This window comes from Pipistrellus kuhlii, unplaced genomic scaffold (assembly GCF_014108245.1).
Source record: "Pipistrellus kuhlii isolate mPipKuh1 unplaced genomic scaffold, mPipKuh1.p scaffold_m20_p_5, whole genome shotgun sequence".
Lineage (NCBI taxonomy): Eukaryota > Metazoa > Chordata > Mammalia > Chiroptera > Vespertilionidae > Pipistrellus > Pipistrellus kuhlii.
Window position 1 is genome coordinate 37244114 of NW_023425551.1, and position 20360 is coordinate 37264473.

Consider the following 20360-nt stretch of genomic DNA (forward strand, 5'->3'; position numbering starts at 1 on the left):
GTACAAGTGTCATTTGGGCTGATAATTCTTAGTTGTAAGGGGCCTGTCCTGTACTGTCCAGGACTGTCCTAGAGATAGAGGATGTTTAGCAGCATTTCTGGCCTCTGTACCCACGGATGTCAGTAGCAGCTTCCCCAATGTAACAACCAAAATGGTCTCAAAATATTGCCAAATGTCCTCTGAGGACATAATTGCTCCCGTTTGAGAATCACTGACATACTCTTACATAATTCTCCCTTCTCACATCTATACCTGAAAATATATAAGATAAATCAGATCCTCTGATCTGCTTCTATTCCTGATAAACTGTAATCTGATAATAGTTATAGTGATGTTTTTAAATTTAAAGTGGATAATATCACTTTCCTGCTTGAAAACACCTCATGGTGTTCCTTTGCACTTAGGATAAACTACCAAAACTTTAATTGAATAATAAGACTCTGTATTAACTGTCCACTGCTTATTTCTCTTGATTTTCCTGGTGCCTCACCCTTTGCACCTACCTCCCTTACTCTCATAATAGAAAGACAAAAGCTGGTAAGTGCCAACTTTATTACCTCATGTGCAAAATTATTGAAGATACTTGCAGAATTTGCTTAAATGTTCTATGTTTTCAGGTGTTACGAGTGTGATGAAAAATTATCAACACATTGTCATAAGAAGGTTTTGGCTCAGATAGTTGATTTTCTCCAGAAACATGTTTCCAAAACGCAAACAAGTAAGTTAAGCAATTGCTAAAGAAATTTGTATTAAATTACACTGTTTTTTAGTTCATATAAAGAGTTTGTAAATTCATACAGAGTACCTTAGATTTTACAGTTACCTCTCAGTTCAGGTGCCATGCATTCTTCCATAGCTACCTTGTGTTGTATTCATGATATGTAACCAGTAATGAGAAAGCTGGTGAGGATAGTGACTTGATGCTGGGCTTTTGAGTCAGACAATGCTGAGTCTGAGTTTTGGCTCCAATGTCTCTATAGGTTTTACTCCTTAGTTTTCTTACTTAAAAAATTAGGATAATGCCGAAACCAGTTTGGCTCAGTGGATAGAGTGTCAGCCTGCGGACTGAAGGGTCCCGGGTTCAATTCTGGTCGGGGGCATGTGCCTTGGTTGCCGGCACATCCCCGGTGGGGTGTGTGCAGGAGGCAGCTGATCGATGTTTCTCTATCATTGATGTTTCTAGCTTTCTATTCCTCTCCCTTCCTCTCTGTAGAAAAATCAATAAAATATATTTTTTTAAAAATTAGGATAGTAATTCTATCATGTGCAGTTGTTGCGAGACTTAGAAATGTTTTCTAAAGATTTAGAAATCGTGTATGTAAAAATACTGGTTTAATGCCTGGCACTTATTTACAAAATGATATCTGTTACTTGTGATGTAATTATACTGCAGTCCTGATACTAGCTACCCAGAGTTAGACAGATTAAGGGCTCAGTGCCCCCACAAGACACCCTCACTTCACACTCCATTCTCAAGCTCAGGAATTATCAAGCCATCCACATTTTTGAACAACTGCCTACGAATTCAGGGGTTCCTACTACCCTCTTAGGTTCAATAATTTACTACAATGACTCAGAGAACTCAGGAAAGTGCTAACCTTACAATTACAGTTTTATTATAGCAAAACAAAAAAAACTACAAATAAAGACTAGCCACCGGAAAAAAAAAAAGACACATAGAGTGGGTCTGGGAAGGTCCCAAACATGCAGCTTCTGTATCTTCTTCCTGTAGAGTCGGGATGCATCATCTTCCTGACACACTGATGTGTAAGTGCACAGAGTATTGTAAACCATGGAAGCTCACCAGAGCTTTGATGTCCAGAGTTTTTATTAGAATTTCATTGAATAAGCTTTTGCTACATGATTTTACTCAGTCTCCAGGACATCAAGCCTCTAATCACAAGGTTGGCCTTTCTGGCTAGACTGGCTCTGATCCTGAGTCATTTCATTAGCATAAACTTTCTGAGCACCCATAAGGAGTATAAAAGACACCTTGTTAGTTTGTTAACATAAAGCTATCAATTACTCTAAATATCCAAGGATTTAGTGGTTACTTCTCAGGAACCTGGGGCAAAGGCAGGCAAGTTCTTTATTATATAATAGTAATGTATTACATATATATTTTTATTGATTTCAGAGAGAGGAAAGGGGAGGGAGAGAGATAGAAATATCAATGATAAGAAAGAATCTTCAATCGACTACTTTCTGCACACTCCCTATTGGAGATGGAGCCTGTAACCTGGGCATGTTCCCTGACTGGGAATTGAAACGTGACCTCCTGGTTCATGGGTTGACACTTGACCACTGAGCAACACCAGCTGGGCGATGTATTATATATTATATATTATATATTATATATTTTATTATTTAACATATAACCAATATATAATATATGTTACTATAAATTAAGAGTAATAGGGAAACAGTTTCTTCATTCAGAAATATTAAGTCCCTGCCACATGCTAGGTTTTATACTTTTTTTGGTACTAGGGGCTCAGTGCACAAACTTGTGCACCTTGAAAGGAACTGTGGGGTGCAAGGCTGTGGTGGGCATAGGGGCAGGTCTTGGCCCATCCTCCCTGCCTCCGCCTGGCCCCTCCTGCTACAGCCCCTGGTCCCCTGTCTACTGGCAGCCCCGCTCCCACTGCTGCCACCACTCCCATGCGCTGATGGTACCAACCCTGCTCGCTCCCACTGACAGCATGGAGCAATTGTGGCCAACACCAGCAGCGAGCAGGGCTGGAGCTGTCAGCAGGTGTGAGTGGGCAGCTACTGTCCCAATCGCTCCTCAGGAGCAGGGGGAGGGGGAGAAGCCTTCAAGGGCGATCAGGGCCTGCAGCCACCACTCACACTCACTGATGGTGCCAAGTGTTCAGGGCTGGTGCAGGCAGCCGGTGTGAGTACACAGGAGCAAAGAATTTTCAGTAACAACCAGAGGCTCACCTTGATGACAGTGACCAGCGCCCTACTTTGGTCTGGCACTGCTGCTCACCTGCTCCACCATCCCGCCAAGGCCAATGCCCGTGGGGAGCGGGCCTAAGCCAACAGTCAAACATCCCCCGAGGGCTCCCAGGCTGCCAGAGGGATGTCTGACTGCCAGTTTAGGCCCAATCCCCCAGGGAGCAGGCTAAGATGGCAAGTGGACATCCCTCACGGGGTTCTTTACTTCAAGAGGGCGCAGGCCAGACTGAGGAGACCCTCCCCCTCCTAACACCCCCCCCCCCCGAGTGCACAAATTTTTGTGCACCAGGCCTCTAGCATAAACATATAGTTGTTAGCCATATTTTCTGTAGCCCAATATATACTGACTGGCCAGATTATTATGATCTCTGAATGAATAATAATCTGGCCACTCAGTGTATATATATTAGAGGCCCAATGCATGAATTGGTGCATGAGGGGGGTCGGGCCAGCCTGGCCAGGGTGAGGGGACATGGGCAGTTGGCTGGCCTGCCTGCTGGTCGAACTCCTGATGGAGGGACAATTTGCATATTAGCCTTTTATTATATAGGATATACACTTGAGTGGCCAGATTATTATGTGTTCAGAGATCATAATAATCTGGCCACTCAGTGTATATTGTATTTGTTAACTATTATTGCTCTGAGATTGTAATGGTGAAGAAATTAGAGGAGGAACTAGAGAAAGTAAATTCAGGTTCCTGGACAGTAGAAGAATTTATTAATTTTATCACATTTATCCAACAAACACTTATTGAAATCTTATTCTGTTATCTCCAATTATGCTCAAATTAAGAATCAGAGCCGGGACCGGTTTGGATCAGTGGATAGAGCGTTGGCCTGAGGACTGAAGGGTCAGGTTCCATTCCGGTCAAGGGCATGTACCTTTGTTGCGGGCACATCCCCAGTAGGGGGTGTGCAAGGGGCAGCTGATGGATGATTCTCTCTCATCGATGTTTCTAACTCTCTATCTCTCTTTCTTCCTCTCTTGAAAAATCAATAAAATATTAAAAAAAAAAAAGAATCAGGAAAAATATGGTGTTGGTAAACATTTAATACTTGAGGAACAGAGATGTGGGTCTCAGTGCTGTCTCCTGAAAACTGCACATGAAATGTGTTCTGTTGACCATAATAATATATATGAGGGTATGACGGTAAGGGTGGCAAAAGTATGATTGTAGAAATCATTTTTTCTGTATTTTTCACCTAAGAGATTCCTTAAGATTAAGAACAAAGTCAGGCCGAAACCGGTTTGGCTCAGTGGTAGAGCATCGGTCTGCGGAATGAAAGGTCCCAGGTTCAATTCCAGTCAGGGGTATGTACATTGGTTGCGGGCACATCCCCGGTAGGGGGTGTGTAAGAGGCAGCTGGTCGATGTTTCTCTCTCATCGACGTTTCTAGCTCTCTGTCTCTCTCCCTTCCTCTCTGTAAAAAATCAATAAAATATATTAAAAAAAAATAGAAAATTCTATAAAATATAATAAAATATATTTTTTTAAAAAGAACAAAGTCAGTCTGATTTCACTTAATTTTATACACTTCTTGAATATTTATTGTTGTAAGGGATGTAACGAAGGGAGATTGGGATAATATGGTAGAAAGCACATGGGCTTTTAGTCAAGCAGTCTGGCATTAAAATTGAACTCTTTCAATCACCAGCTATGTAATGTGGGGTAGATTATAGTTTGTCTGAGCCTCATTTTCCACAGCACTTTTTCCCTCTTTCCCATGGGCTTCAAGAAATAGAAATTGATAAAACAGTTCCTGCCCTAAAGAAGTTTAAGATCTAAAAGAGGTGGTAAGATAAAAAATATTGATAATGTGGTGTGCAGGAGGCAGTTGATCCATGTTTTTCTTATTCCCTTTCCCTCCTCTCTCAAAATAAAAATAAAAAATATTTTTTTTAAAAAGTGATGATAATGAAAGCAGAGTATAATTTGAATTTTGAGAGATGTTTAAACAAAGTCCTTTAGATATTCAAAGAAGGATATAACGTTCAGTTGAAAGAAATTCAGAAATCTGGGATGAGTTGGCTTTCACGTTGGCCTTGACCTTTAAAGGATGACCTTTGGATGGGTCCAGATTAGGTAAAAGTTATTTCAGGTGTGGAAAGGACCCATGCAAGCTTGAATTATGTTTATGGAACCATGGATAGCACCTGAGATGATGGGAAACAGGTTCTTGAGGGAATTTGAGAGCGTGTAGAGCTTTCAAAGCTGGAGAGAGATGTGGTTCTGAATTCAAGGTTTTCAGAAGTTCTCGGGCAAAATGGAGTTATATTTGCTTTCCAAGCTAAAGGAGTATGTCTCAGGCAAGTTTGATATAACATAAGATCCCCTGGTATTCTAGAAGTAAGTTTCTTGGGATAGTAATTTTTCCTATTCTTTCTTGCATGAAGTAATTTTTATAAAATGCTTTAAAAAACAAAGTTGCTATTGAGGTTTGTAAGAATGCTGGATATGATTATGCAGCAATTTTAAAGTATCATTGTGAAGACTAGAAATGTAAACATGTCCATATATGTAATACAAAAAAATATGAACCTATATATTGTATTTAGGTGGAAGAATAAAAATTATATTAAATTTTTTTTTATGTTTTGCACTAAGTAAAAATAACTCTACTGAGAGAAAAGTCTATACTTGAACTTTAAACATGTTTTTAAATTATGCAGTGCCTGAGCGAATGCCTAATATCTAAATCAGCTTCTCTACACAGAGACTCTAGGCTGGTATCCCATCCATCTCTTAAAAACAACTAGCTCAGTGGACCTTAGCTTTTGGGTTGGTAGCCCATTAGACTCTTAAGATACTATTGAGGACTTAAAAGAGCTTTGGTTAGAGAGGTTATAAATCAATACTTATCATAATAGAAATTAAAACTAAGAAAATGAAAATATTAATTTACTGAAAATTAGCAATAATTTCCAGACATTTGAACACAAATGACATTTTTAAGAAAGAACTATTTTTTTTTCAAAATAATATAAATGTAATAAGTGGCATAGTTTTACATTTTTACAAATCTCTTTAATGGTTGGCTTAATAGAAAACAGCTGGATTCTCATACCTGCTTCTGCATTCAATGTGCTATCACATGGCGTGTAGCCTCTAGAATACTGCATTGTATTATTAATTTTTTAAAATAGATTTCAGAGAGGAAGGGAGAGAGATAGAAACATCAATGGTGAGAGAGAGTCATTGATTGGCTGCCTCCTGCACACCCACTACTGGGGGGGAAAGAGCCTGTAACCTGGGCAGGTGCCCTTCGCCGGAATCGAACCTGGGGCCCTTTAGACCTCAGGCCAACGCTCTATCCACTAGCCAAACCAGCTAGGGTGTGCATTGTATTATTGATATAATTGAGAATGAATGGAAGTAAAAAATTTTTTTAAAAAGCAACTAACATCACAGTCTTATAAAGTACTTTTGACCTTATGGACCCCGAAAGGAGGATTATGTGTCTTCAGGAGGTTGTTTTCAGATTTGCTTTCAGAACTGCTGACTTAGCACATTTCTATTTTCTGTCTTCAGTCTTACTTGCCCTAAAGCTCACTCAAATCCTTTGTCTTATCTCCTTTCTTGTATCTTAGAATGAAATAATATAGGGTTTTGTGGTGTTTACTAGTAGTAGCTCATGTGTTTGTGTGACTTATTTATAAAACTGTAAGTTCCTTGAGGATTGTACTCTGGCTTATATTCTTTTTGATGTGGCTAAGAAGTAAATACTTGTTGGATTGAACTGAACTAGGATGTAATCAGTTTATACTGGGAAAGCAGAAAACCTTTGCATTTTGAGCAAAGTAACTGCTGAATATTAATATCAAATGATTTATTCATTCAGTTTTTTTAATATACATTTGCATTCTAGCCAATCATTGTGCTAGATATGTAAAAATGTCCATATATGTAATTCAGTAATGAACGAGACAGATTTATTTCTCAGTTCCTGCCGTTACTGATCTTTTGGTCCGGTAAGGGATATTGGTAAACCTGTTTAAATAGTGCTGTGAAGGAATAAGTACAGGGGGCTGTCAGAACACGTGGGAGTAGTCTCTAACCTAGACTGGAGGAACTTTTTATTTAGAGGAAGACTTTCTAAGCCAAGAGCTGAAAGATGTCTAGAAATGAGCTAGGCAAAGAGGCACGGGGTTATGTGTTTCAGGGAGAGGAATAGCTCTCTGATGAGGGAGCTTGATAGGTTCAGGCAATTTTATAGAGCTGCAAGGTTGAGTTTTGTGTATTAGGGAATGGTGAGAGGGGAGACCCTAAAGGTAAGTAGGAAGATATTAAAGGGCCTTGTAAGTGTAGTTTATCCTGAAGGCAGTGAGGAACCACTAATTTTAGGTGGAGATATGGATGATTAGTTTTGTATTTTAGAAAATTTTTTTTGTCTACAGTGTGGAGATAGATAGGAATGCCTTTGTATGTATACCTGCCCATTCATGTGGCAATATCAGTTTAAGACATGATCAAATAAAGATTTCTATTGGTTAATGGCATTTTGGGAATAAACAGGTGGGATAATTATTGTTTGGTTCCAAGGTAGAGGAGTTGTGGGGCAGCAAGTTTTTCTTTTTTAAAGATTAAACTTCTCTTCAGCTGTAGAAATGAGCAAATTCCATTAATGCTACATGACTGGTTTAGGTAATTGCATTAGACAGTTGAGGGAATCCTAGTGCAGGTTCCCAGAAGAATGCTTACAGCTGTGTGGATTTCACATCTGATGCTATGATTTGCTTAAAAAAAAAAAAAAAATCCCTCCAAACCCTCCCCTTCAAACACATACCAGAAAACTAAAACAACCAATAAAATCCTCATATATAACACAAAATTGCAAAAGAGCAAGAAAACTTTCTTGTGAGACCCACCCAGAAATATGTATTATTAAAAAGTGGATCGATATCGCTGAAAGGCTCATTTGTACTTCGATAGTCTTGTAAATGTCATGTAAGTATTCTACAAATACTTACCAAAAACAGGAATTCCTGATGAAATAATATTGTCAAATATTGGTTTGCTGTTTGTGAACAAGACAGGTAATTGACAATCCACATTTTTCCCCCTAAAGCAATGAATTTGGCCCATAATTTAAATACTGGTGGGATGCCATTTTCAAAGAGCTTAAAGAGAGAAATATTCCGTTAAATTCATTAAACTTATGCTTTTGGTATAAAAATAATGACTTATGTTGATTTTTTTTTTTTTTTAAGTTTGCTGCACTTTTTTTTTTTTTTTTAAATAAGAAAGTAAATGGTATGTTTGGGATCTGAAACAGTATATCTGAAGATAAATAATGTCCTTTCACAGACAATTTGAATGTAATAACTACCTTTTTTATTAAAAAAAGTATTATTTTATTCTGCTTAAAAGTGACAGTTGTAAGTCTAAGAAATATGCATTTAAAAAATAAATACTAAAAATATTATTCCCCTTTATAAAAGGGGTTAGGAACAAAAAGGTATCGGACTTTCAAAAAACAACTCACTGTTACCTGTAGAGATTTAAATCTGGGATTCCTTGTTTGAACTACAGAGCATAGAGAATTATTTGAGTGACTGTTTTCTCAGTTCTCTCCATGATGTTTCCTTAACTATACTATTCATCTGGATATATAAGGAGAAGTTAATTGCCTACACTGGGTGTCTAGGACATTAGGGCTTAATTCTTTTGAGGCCCATTTGAAGAGGGCTGCCATAAACTTTAATATAGCTATAAATTCACACACCAAAAATACCTAGTATATCCTGCTTTGCTTAAGAATAGTGGCTTTTTCTTTCATATCATCACTAGAATTTCAGTGGTGTCTTAAATTATCACACATATTAACCCTATCAACCATTATTATATAGAAAAATAGTAGATCGTAATGTTTAAGTGTGCAGATTCGGAAGCCAGCCTGCTGGGGTTTGAATCTACTCTCTATTACTACCAGCTGATTTCATATCTCTGCATTGGGGACAATTATCAGAGGAGATAATGCTCCCAAACTTTTTTTTTTTAAATAAGCAAGCAACCAAATAAGTTTACTTTTCCCATGCCTCTGGGAAATTTGGGAAGCACCATTGTTTCCCTTCTGGTTTAACCAAAGTAATGTACAAATATTTATACCTTTGAGAAAAGAGACACTTAATATTACTTGGCTACAAATCCACTATTGGTTGTTTTCAATTTTCTCCCATGGTAAGAAAAAAACTGCATCTCTGTACTTGTTCTCTTATTTCCATTGGTTAAATTTGGGGGGATTTCTGGCCAATTTATAAACATATCTTAAATTTTGATTACTGTTGCTAAACTACCTTCCAGAAAGATTATACAAAAGCTTCAGTTGACAAAAGCATCTTTTTCCCCTATTTAATTTGTTGACAATTTTTAGAAGGTTTTGGATAATAATGAAGTTCTTTCTTTAAAAAAAAAATGTATTTTATTGATTTTTTACAGATAGGAAGAGAGAGGCATAGAGAGTTAGAAACATCTATGAGAGAGAATCATTGATCAGCTGCCTCTTGCACATCCCCTACCGGGGTTGTGCCTGCAACCAAGGTACATGCCCTTGACCAGAATCGAACCTGGGACCCCTCAGTTCGCAGGCTGACGCTCTATCCACTGAGCCAAACTGGTTTCGGCAATAATGAAGTTCTTAATGTCATTGTTGCCAGGTCCATCAATCTTTCTTTTTTTTCTTTTTTTTTTTTTTTTTTGTGGGAAGGGGTGTTGTACTTTGCTGGTGCTTTATCCAGTTTTATTGTAAGACCTGAGTATGTATAAAACCATAGCAGGTTAATCAAATAACTAGCAGCTCTGAGTACTGAGATTATAGGCTTAAAGGTAAACTGCAGAGACATAAAAGAGCTTTAAAACTTTTACCTAGAATGCCTGAAGTTTTCTCTCAATGTTCTTTACATTCTGGTGTCTATGTTACTTGATTACACACGTGCAGTATCTGATGACAGTGTTGGTAATATAGAGGTGAGATAGAGTAAATCCCTTTTAATAAAATAATCTTCTAACCCTGAAATTCTTTCTAATCATAGCTATGTCGTGCCTTCAGGTAAAATTTGAGAACAAAACAAATGATAATCAGAAATTTGTATAATTAGTCCTTTTTTGTTATTGCTGTTGCAGCTTTGTCTTATTAATTATGCTATACTTTAAAACATTTTGAAGTTGAGTTCTTGGTGCATTTGGTTCTGTGTTTATGAAGAAAGAGTCCTTAAGTGAATAGGATTTAGAATCACTGCTAGATTGAGAAAGCTTTGTTGTCTCTCAAAACAAAATGATCAGTAATCATTCTTTAGTAGAAGTAATAAATTGCTTTTTATTAAAATATACGTGTTTGTATGTCAGGTAATTGAGAAACTGATTCTCAGACACCCTAGTTTTAATCTAGAATCTTAAACTTTCAAGTTGACAGTTTCTTAGTGAGTAAATGTACCTGTATGCTTAGTTTCTAAAGTTTTACTAAGATATTCTCATGCGTTTAAGGCTTATTATCTCTGTGCTGTTCACTATCTTATACTGAAGCCATAAATCCTAAGCAGTTGAGTATTTATAGGTGGTGGTTCAATGGACATTTGTTAAATCAATTGAATTTGAATGGTTACATTTTATAAATGTGCTATTTAGTAAAATGAAAAACTTGCACTTTATTTTTTCAATTTCTTTATTGATTAAAGTATATACATATGTGCCCTTAATCCCCCATCCCCCCCCCCCCTTCACTCCCATTCATGCCCTCACCCCCTATTGTCTGTGTCCATTGGTTAGGCTTATATGCATGCATACAAGTCCTTTGGTTGATCTTCCCCCCTTCCCCCACTCTCCCCTATCTTCCTCTGAGGTTTGATGGTCTGATTGATGCTTCTCTGTCTCTGGATCTGTTTTTGTTCGTAAAACTTGCACTTTAGATAAAACAAATGTAAATAATTATTAGAAAATGTTTTATTTTTTCATTAAATTATCTGGTCTATTTAATATTCAAGTTCAATAGCATAATTAATTTTGAATATGTTCTCACAGACTTATAAGTAAAAGTCAACAAATAGACCTTTGCCACTTGTGTGAAGTAGCTACCGTGTTTCCCGAAAATAATACATCTTCTGAAAATAAGACCTACTTACAGGTTTCCTAATAAGTGAAATAGAAGACATCCCCCCGAAAATAAGGCCCCCCTAGGCTCTGTCTCAGAATGCTATAGCTAAACATGAGAGATTTGGTCCACTGATTCTGAAAGAAATGGAGTCACAAGAAATTCACTAGGAAATTCAGGAATTGGATTGTTATGATGATGTTCCAGAAGATGATGACATGATTGTCATTGAATAAATGAGTAAATTCTTGATACTGTAGGATTCACAGTTTGTCTAGTTTGTGTTGACAACTACCGTACTACCGTATACAGGTAATAAATTTCCTTTATTTTCATTTAACAATAAATGTGTACTGTATTCTTCTTCATGGAAAAATAAGACATCCCCTGAAAATAAGACCTAGCGCATCTTTGGGAGCAAAATTAATATAAGACACTGTCTTATTTTCGGGGAAACAGGGTATTTAACCATGAAGTAAACTATTTTTATTGTCACTGCCCTGTGGATATGTTCTTTCTGGCAGTGCTGTCTATATTTGGTGGTCCTGCATGGAGAGCCAGGTGGTGCTGAAAAGCATCACACAGTGAAGCGTGGATATATCCGGGTTCGACATTTGTCATCCCTTACTGCTGAAGGGAAGAGTAAAATCTGTTTTTCCATATGTTTATGCTTTTTTTTTGCCTGCAGTTTTGTCCAGCTGGTCTTATGAACATTGTTTACTTTAGAATGTTATTCCAGATGTTTTGAAATTTAATGGTTTAATGTAGTACACAGATACATAAGTAATTTGCATGTTATGGTTTAAAAATGCGATGTTTTTATAAGATTAAAATATGGTTTCTGGAAGTATTTTCCCAAGTGAATAAGAAATATGTGTTAAATATGTAATCTATTTATATATAGTTAATATAATCTATATAGTTTAGTTCCCCTAATCACTCTGTTTTCATGTTAATAAGCTAAAAAATATGGCAACATTTATTAAGAATGTTAACTAAAGGAAATACTTTTGAAGAGCCATATTTGTTCAGGATTGCATATACCCAAATTTGTAAGATTGCTACCCTACTATGTTTTATAATTTTTCTCATTGTACATAAATCACTGAAGAGAAATTAGGTGGTAAATGATAATAAATTTATAGTGAAAAGGCTACCATTGTGATTGTGGGCAAAACCAAGAAATTATGAAAACCACAAAGTCAATATAAAGGGCAAAACTTATATTAACAATTCAGAAAATCCAGTTAGAAATAAGGGATAAATAAACTAGAGGGGGAAAAAACTCAGAAAGTACAGGGAATGATTAAAGAGAAGAAAAAAAGTGAGAGCAGATAAGCAGTAAACATGAAGAATAGCTCATGAAGATACGAATTCTGTCACAAATAAGTTTTGATGGGCGTTCTGGACTGTTTTTTCACACACAGAGTGCTTACTATGGCAACGACTTTGCAAATAGCAGTTCATTTAATCCTTATGACAAGTACATGAGATCAGACGAGATCGAGTTCAGGGTGGTATGGCCGTAGACTACATGAAAAAATGTGTTAATAACCTCCCTTGATACTGGAGCCCCATCTATTGAGGCCTTATTTTTTTGGGGGGTGGGGACCAAAAGTCAAAGGTGCCAAGTCAAGCTTTGTTTGAACCAATAGCCTGTGCATTTGGTCGGTCTGCCAGCATCCAAGACTAAAGTTTCTCTCATGGTGGTTTCTTGCTCCTGTCCTGAGAACAGGGCCACCTCCACCTCTGTTCATCTCCCATAATGCTTCTGTACAGAGGGTAGGATGGGGAACTCATCAGACACATGGAAGGCAACAAGTCTACTCTATTTGCTGTTTAATCTTGTAGGTTTTCATTTATATTGACTTTTTCATATTTTTATTGATTTTAGAGAGGGATAGAGAGATAGAAACATCAATGATGAGAGAGAATCATTGATCAGCTGCTTCCTGCAAGCCTCCCACTGGGGATCCAGCCCACAGCCCAGGCTTATGCCCTTGGCCAGAACCGAACCCAGGACTCTTCAGTTCGCAGGCTGACACTCTATCCCCTGAGCAAAACCGGCTAGGGCAACTTTTTATTATGTATGTTCTCCCCAACACCACAGCCCTGTGGAAGAAGGAGCATTCATCTGATTATAGGGTCAAACAGCCAAGCATTTAGCAGTTAATTGGCAATGCAAGGCAGTATGTCAATATTATAATAGATGAGTAAAGTACTGTATATAATTGTAAAGAACTACACAATCTGAGGACTGAAAGGGATTTAAAAGAACATTCAGTTGAAACCAAAGGATTTGAGAACCTGGGACTTTCCTGTTAAATTTCAAATAATAATGATTCAGAAAATAATTTGCTGTTGAATAGGTATAATTGTATTAGTTTGTGAGTGTTAGGAATTGTTCTTCATTTTCATATTGTTATTAAACATTATACTATAATTTTCAAATTTGCATTAATTATACAAGTTCATAAACACAAAACTTAATGTACTATACACTTAGGTTTTAGCTTTTATGTTATAATTATGTTAATTTTTAACTTTTTATTTGACATTTTCGAATATAGGAAAGTTGCAAGAATACAAAAAAAATTGCCATTGCATAGTGATTTTCTAATTTCATAATTTCTTTTATTAGTTGGCATTCGCTTGTAAGGAAATTTTCTCCCTTTCATTCCCACTTTAAAATTTATTATCAGTTCAGAATCACTTTCATTTTATCCAGTGAATAATAATCTGCTAGTGCCCTTTTTTAGTTTTATATTCAAACTGTCCCACATTGGACCCGTGGGAACCTATTAGAAATGGCAGTTGTGTATTTTGACATATTCATCACGTTTTTGAAAGTACTTCCTTATTTTTTGGCACAATAATGTGGTAGACTCATTTGGCCTCTTTACTGCCCCAGGTTAAGAATCAGCCTTTTCTTCAAGGAGTCTACGCTTCTTTTAGTAAGGGATGGTATTTAGAAACCAAGATCTGGATTTTTTATACTCATGTTTTAACTTTACTCTTTCATATTTAGTTCTTCAATTAATCTGGAGCTTACTCTGCACTGCGGTGTGAGGTACAGATGTGTAAATTAACATGAATTAAAATGAAGTGTGTTAGCAGTAAATTACAAAACTCAAGACAGTTATTTGTTTGTGTTCCTATCCTTCAGGAGTACTGATTCAGGGGAAACAGCTTATTTAATGTCAAATAATGTATTTAAATAATGTCAAATGATATGTACTTAATTTTACATTTCATGTCAATTATGTTTTCTCTAACTTAGATGCATTTTCTAGAATTATAAAATTTTGTGAAGAAAAACATGAAGCAGATGAAAAAAAGAAGGGAAAAAAAGTCAACAGTGGTTTATCTGTAAAAGGAATTACAAATTTAGGAAATACTTGCTTTTTTAATGCGGTTATGCAGGTAAGAGGCATCCGAAAGCTTTGTAAAATGTCAAAGATCATTTTAATTAATTTATATTTGTTTGCACATCTGTAACCTGTCTAATGACTACTACATATTCATCTAGAAACTTGTTTTCTCTTTGTTTTAGGCTATCTTTAGCCATCGTCATACACATACATACACCTTCCATTTCCATCATGCTTCTTAGATGTCTTCTCTGTGTTTTGCCATGGCTCTGTCAGCAACCATGACATTTATTAAATGTAAAATGTACTCAACAAATTTTTTTAAGTTAAAAAACGTTTCCTATGCAAGATGAAATTTGAAACTTAGAAAGAGTAATTTGTTCCATAAGACCAGAGGCATAGTATAGCTGAATCAGAAGACTTTACTTTTGTTTTCTTTTAGAACTTGGCACAGTCTTACATTCTTATTGAACTGATGAATGAGATCAAAGAAAATGGTACAGTACTCGAGATTTTCCCTTCGTCAGACTCTCAGATGGTAAGAAATGTAACTATCTGGATAAGAGCCCTTGTGAGATGAACCAGCGTCCTTTCAGAGTGACCCTCAACCAACTGAGCCACACCAGCTCGGGCAGGGAGTTTGACTTTTGTTGAGTAAAATGTCTAGGGCTCCTGTTTTGTAGTTACTGGTGCCATTTGCTTAAATATAGCATTTTTGTTTTTTAAAGATAGATTACTTTTAATAGTGAACATCTAAGGTTTTTTTGAAGCCTAATCTGATTATAGGTTTTTTTAAGCTAATGAACCCATGGTTCATGTTCTCCCTCAGTGCATCAAGTAGTAAACCCACCTTGTTCAACTGCAGGTGTGTTCCTGGTGGTCTTTGGCTGGAGGGCATTAACATTGGTAATGATTAGCAATTGAGAGTGTGTGTGTGTGTGTGTGTGTGTGTGTGTGTGTGTGTGTGTGTTTTAGAAGAAGAAAGAATGAATAGTTCATTATATGGTTTTCAAAAATATTTAAGAAAGTTCTAAAATTTCTTAGCCCACTTTAGTAATCTAAGGTTTTTTTCTTCCAAGGAGACAGTTTTGAAAGACAATATTATTGAAAAATCAGACTATAAATTCATTGCCAGTTCAGCCCCTTAACATTTTCATGATAGATCCCAATGCCCTCTTCTAAAGCAAAGTGAGTTCTGGCCAGGATGGCTCCCCGTCCCCATGCACCAAACGGGGGTGGGTTCAATTCCAGGTCAGGTCACATACCCAGGCTGCAGTTATCCTGGAAGATAACATGCTATAATGTCTGAGGATTATATTTGGGATCTGCTTTTTTACTCATTATGCGTAACCAGAGGGGTGTTATTGGGGAAAATAACATTTTAGAAAACAAAACATGGGATAGAAATTCTAGAATAAAGTGCATTGATCCTTCACCAGTTTAAGCTACTTTTACCCAGCTTTTTGTCTCCCTCCTTTAAAAGAGAGGGAGATGGTATACCAATTTCCCCCGTTCCTTATTTAACAGTAAGATATTTGGGGGAAAGAAGGGTATGGACTTTTACTAATATAAATACAATTTATGATTATTTGTGAAAATGTACAAATATCAAGAGGATGATGAATTTTACTTTTAGGAGAGCACATTAAGGGACAGTTATAAGCAACTAAAAATTGGTGATTTCATTCTTAAGCTAATAGTTTTATTAAGTACTAGTAAAGGGCAGGTGATATGAGAATACCTGTGTTTTTCAAGATAAAGCATTTCTAATTTTCATTTTTATATTATAAATGAGGGACTAAAGTTTCTTAATACAGTTGAGGGAATTTAGTTGTCATCACTGAAACAAAATAGAACTGTTTGATTTAAAATAATATATATTTCTGACATAGAGTTAATCATGTTTTTAAAGGATCCATTAATGGTGGAACTTTCAAGCCCTGGACCACTGACCTCAGCCTTGGTCCTGTTTCTTCATAGCATGAAGGAAACTGACAGAGGATCCCTGTCTCCTAAAGCTCTCTTCAGTCAGCTTTGTCAGAAGTGGGTGCACCTACATAGTTAATATAAGTAATCATAAGTTACAAAATGCTATTGTTTATACTTAATATGAGTACTTTCAGTCTTACTGCAATACTAGAGGCCTGGTGCATGAAATTTGTGCACTGGGGTGGGGTGTTCCTCAGCTCAGCTTGCATCCTCTCTAATTTGGGACCTCTTCGGGGATGTCTGACTGCCCTCTCACAATCCAGGACTGCTGGCTCCCAACTGCTCACCTGCTTGCCTTCCTGATTGCCCCTAACCGCTTCTGCCTGCCAGCCTGATCACCCCCTAACCGCTCCTCTGGCAGCCTGATCTATGCCTAACTGTTCCCCTACTGGCCTGATTGCCCTCAACTGCCCTCCCCTGCCATCCTGGTTACCTCTAACTGCCCTCCCCTGCTGACCTGGTCACCCCTAACTGCCCTCCCCTGTTGGCCTGGTTGCCTCTAACTGCCCTCCCCTGCTGGCCATCTTGTGGTGACCATCTTGTGACCACATGGGGTGCTCATCTTGTGACCACATGGGAGTGGCCATCTTTTGCAAGGGTGTGATAGTCAATTTGCATATTACCTCTTTATTATATAGGATTGCTATTATTGCCTAGATACCAAGAGAAAGAATTAACAATTGTTTAGTTGCAGCTCTGTGGTCTATGGAAATTATATCATTTTTAAAATATATATATTTTTATTGATTTCAGAGAGGAAGGGAGGAAAGTGAAATAGAATAATTGATGGGCCGCCTCCTGCACACCCCATACTGGGGATTTAGCCTGCAACCTGGGCAAGTGCCCTGACCCAGAATCGAACCATGACCTCCTGGTTCATAGGTTGATGCTCAATCACTAAGGCAGCCAGCAGGACTGGGAAATTATATCTTATAAAACTCTGAAGAAGTGATTATTTATTCCCATTTTATATGTAAGGAAACTGAGGCTCATAGCAGTTGAGTACTTTACCCCATTTCATGTGACAAAGCCAGGATTCACTTAGTCGTCTGTTTTAACTCGGAAGCCCATGATTATGCATTACCTATGGACACAAACAATAGGATGGTGAAGGCCTTGAACTGGGTTGGGATCAGGTAAAAGGGTCAATGGAGGGGTAAAAGGGGACATCTATAATACTCGCAACAATAAAGATTTTTTTTTTTAAAATAAAAAGAAGCCCATCATGTAACACAATAAAATACGAAAATTAGAGAATTGTAAGATCTTAAAAGGTGCTGTAATAGATCATCTAACCTAATTTCTTCATCTTAAAAGATGAGCTTTGAGGCAAATAGTTTAAGTGAATTTCTCAAGATGTTACAAAATGTTTAAAAATAAAATGTTTGCCCGGCTGGCATGGCTCAGTGGTTGAGCCTCAATCTATGAACCAGAAGGTCATGGCTCGATTCCCCACAGGGCACATGCCCATGTTGGGGGCTTGATCCTGCAGGAGGCAGCTGATCAATGATTCTCTTCATTGATGTTTCTATCTTTCTCTCCCTCTCACATCCTGTTTTATTGAAACAATAAAAATAACTTAAATACACACACACACACACACACACACACACACATATATATATATGCCTAAGTGACTGAACCACTGTTTCACCATTTGATCAGTAGTTATGATGCGCACTGACCACTAGGGGGCAGGTGCTTAATGCACAGGCATGGAAACTTGGAACAGACTGATGAATCTCAGAGAGAAGGGGGAAGAGGAAAAGGGGAAAGCCGGGAAGAGATTAACCAAAGATCTTAAATGCCTACTAGAGGCCCAGTGCCCAGATTTGTGCATCGGTGGGGTCCCTTGGCCTGGCCTGTGGGGATCTGGCCGAAACTAGCAGTCCAACATCCCCCGAGGGTTCCTGGATTGTGAGAGAGCACAGGCCAGGCCAAAGGACCCCACCAGTGCATGAATTTGTGCACTGGGCCTCTGATATATATATATATATATATTTAAAAACAAAATATTTGAGTGCTTGGAAATAAACACATACCATAAAGGTCATGACTTAACTTTAATGTATGCACTTATTCCTACATCTAGAAAATTGAGAACTTACTCCATTGTCAGTAAAGAAGTAAATTGAATCTTTGGCTATATGTTATTGTAAAGTGATTTAAATATTAGTAATATATTGTTGATGAAATTATCTTTTTTTCTTTCCTGCTGTTTTTAAATCATAGGGCCCCCCGATTTAAAGATTTTCAGCAACAGGACAGTCAGGAGCTTCTGCATTATCTGCTGGATTCAGTGAGGACTGAAGAAACAAAGGTCGGGTTTCTTTATGTTTATCACACATACTCTTTAAGAAGAGGGTACAAAACTGAAGGATTTCATTTCTACTATAATTTTTATGTACAGTTAGGAGGTTAACTTGATTTTTTTCTTACTATTCTATTTCTTCTCTCTCTCTTTCTCTCTCTCTCTCTCTCTCTCTCTCTCTCTCTCTCTCTCTCTCTTTTTAACCATTCTATAAGGTTCTTTCACTCTATCACAACCCCTATTCTTTATTAGTTAATGTTCTTTGCTATAATGAACAGAAATCAATTAAAACTAGCTTAAATAAAGGAAATGGATCTAAGAGTCCAGGTGAAGGGGGATATAGCTGGGATTGTTTACTACATGATAGTTATGAATCATTGTAAATTAAAATTTATGTCTTTACATTGTTTTTCTCTGTCATTATCACAAATAAAACAACAAAATCCATCCCTATCATTTATTCTATTTCCCTTCTATTACTTGACTAGAGGCCCAGTGCACAAAATTCGTGCATGGGTGCGGTCCCTAGGCCTGGCCAGCAATTGAAGCGTGAGTGTCTGGTGTGGAAGGGCAGGTTCACCTGGGCTCTGGGCAGCACCTCAGCACCCGCTTGCACCCAGCTTAGCCTGGTGCTGCCCACTCGCCTGCTCCACCATCTCACCGCAGTCCTGCTCTCATTAGGGCATATTGGGGCCAGCAGTGCCTCCACTGCCACCCACTGCCAGTGCTGCATTGCTGACACCCACCATGTTCTCCGCCACCCTGTGATGGTCAGCACATGTCATAGTGAGCGGTCGAATGATCACCGAGGGGACAATTTGCATATTAGGCTTTTATTAATATACCGTAGGATGACCTTCTTTGTTTCAAATTAAATTACTGTTTTGTCAAAATGGTACACTGGGATTCACAGTATCTTAAAAACTCAGGCAATATAGCAAAAAACATTGTTTTTTTTGCTCTCATCTTTCTTCCTCTCTGTGAGGGTTTTAGACGGCGTGGCAAAATTAAAATGTCAAGTGTGTGGATCTGCTCAGTCCTGTGAGCAAGGCCAGTCCGTTACAGTGGTACCCAGGCAGGAGCTGCATTGTCTGGCCTGGGAACCCACAGCTGCTAGTTGTGTTGCTGTTGTCATTTGCCACTGCCATGTGTTTTTTAATTGAAGAAAGGCTACACCGTTAGGTCTGCCACCAGAATCTTTTAGTAATGATTACAAACTACTGATCTCCTTTCATATTGTTTCATCAAAGTCTTTTTCTTACAACTATAAAGGTCAGGACTATCACATACTCTTATTGAATGGACCACTAAAGGGATCATTTGTGCAAAAGCTCGTAAATTTTTATGTGCAAATAAAATCAAATTTACTATAAGAATTTCTTTTATAATCAGCCTTTTCAAGTTACAAATATATATGCTTCACTTTTCCCCTTTTAATTCAAGCTATCACTAAAGAAATGTTATCTTTTTATTATCTTTTCAAAGCCATACCACTTTAATACATTATTGGATAGGATTTTTAAGAGGCACAATACTTCAGCTAACTAAGTTTTTTTTGCATTCTTATTTTTAAAAGAAATTTAAGATGGAGTCTTAGTTAAACTTGGGTAGTGCTAATTGATTAATATGCTGCAATTGTTA

At 37.4% G+C, this 20360-nt stretch overlaps 1 protein-coding gene across 8 annotated transcripts in view; it reads left to right on the top strand.

Moving 5' to 3' along the window:
* Positions 1-20360, top strand: part of USP45 (ubiquitin specific peptidase 45) — a 51969-nt gene that overhangs the window by 8827 nt on the left and 22782 nt on the right. For 6 of the 8 annotated variants that reach the window (XM_036414060.2, XM_045572683.1, XM_036414065.2 and 3 more), the window contains exons 5-9: positions 618-718; positions 14329-14471; positions 14862-14957; positions 16332-16462; positions 18641-18728. In XM_036414060.2, the coding sequence (XP_036269953.1) occupies positions 618-718; positions 14329-14471; positions 14862-14957; positions 16332-16462; positions 18641-18728 (559 nt within the window). The remainder of the gene's footprint in view (positions 1-617; positions 719-14328; positions 14472-14861; positions 14958-16331; positions 16463-18640; positions 18729-20360) is intronic. The other 2 variants (XM_036414064.2, XM_036414066.2) reach the window with 2 other exon arrangements.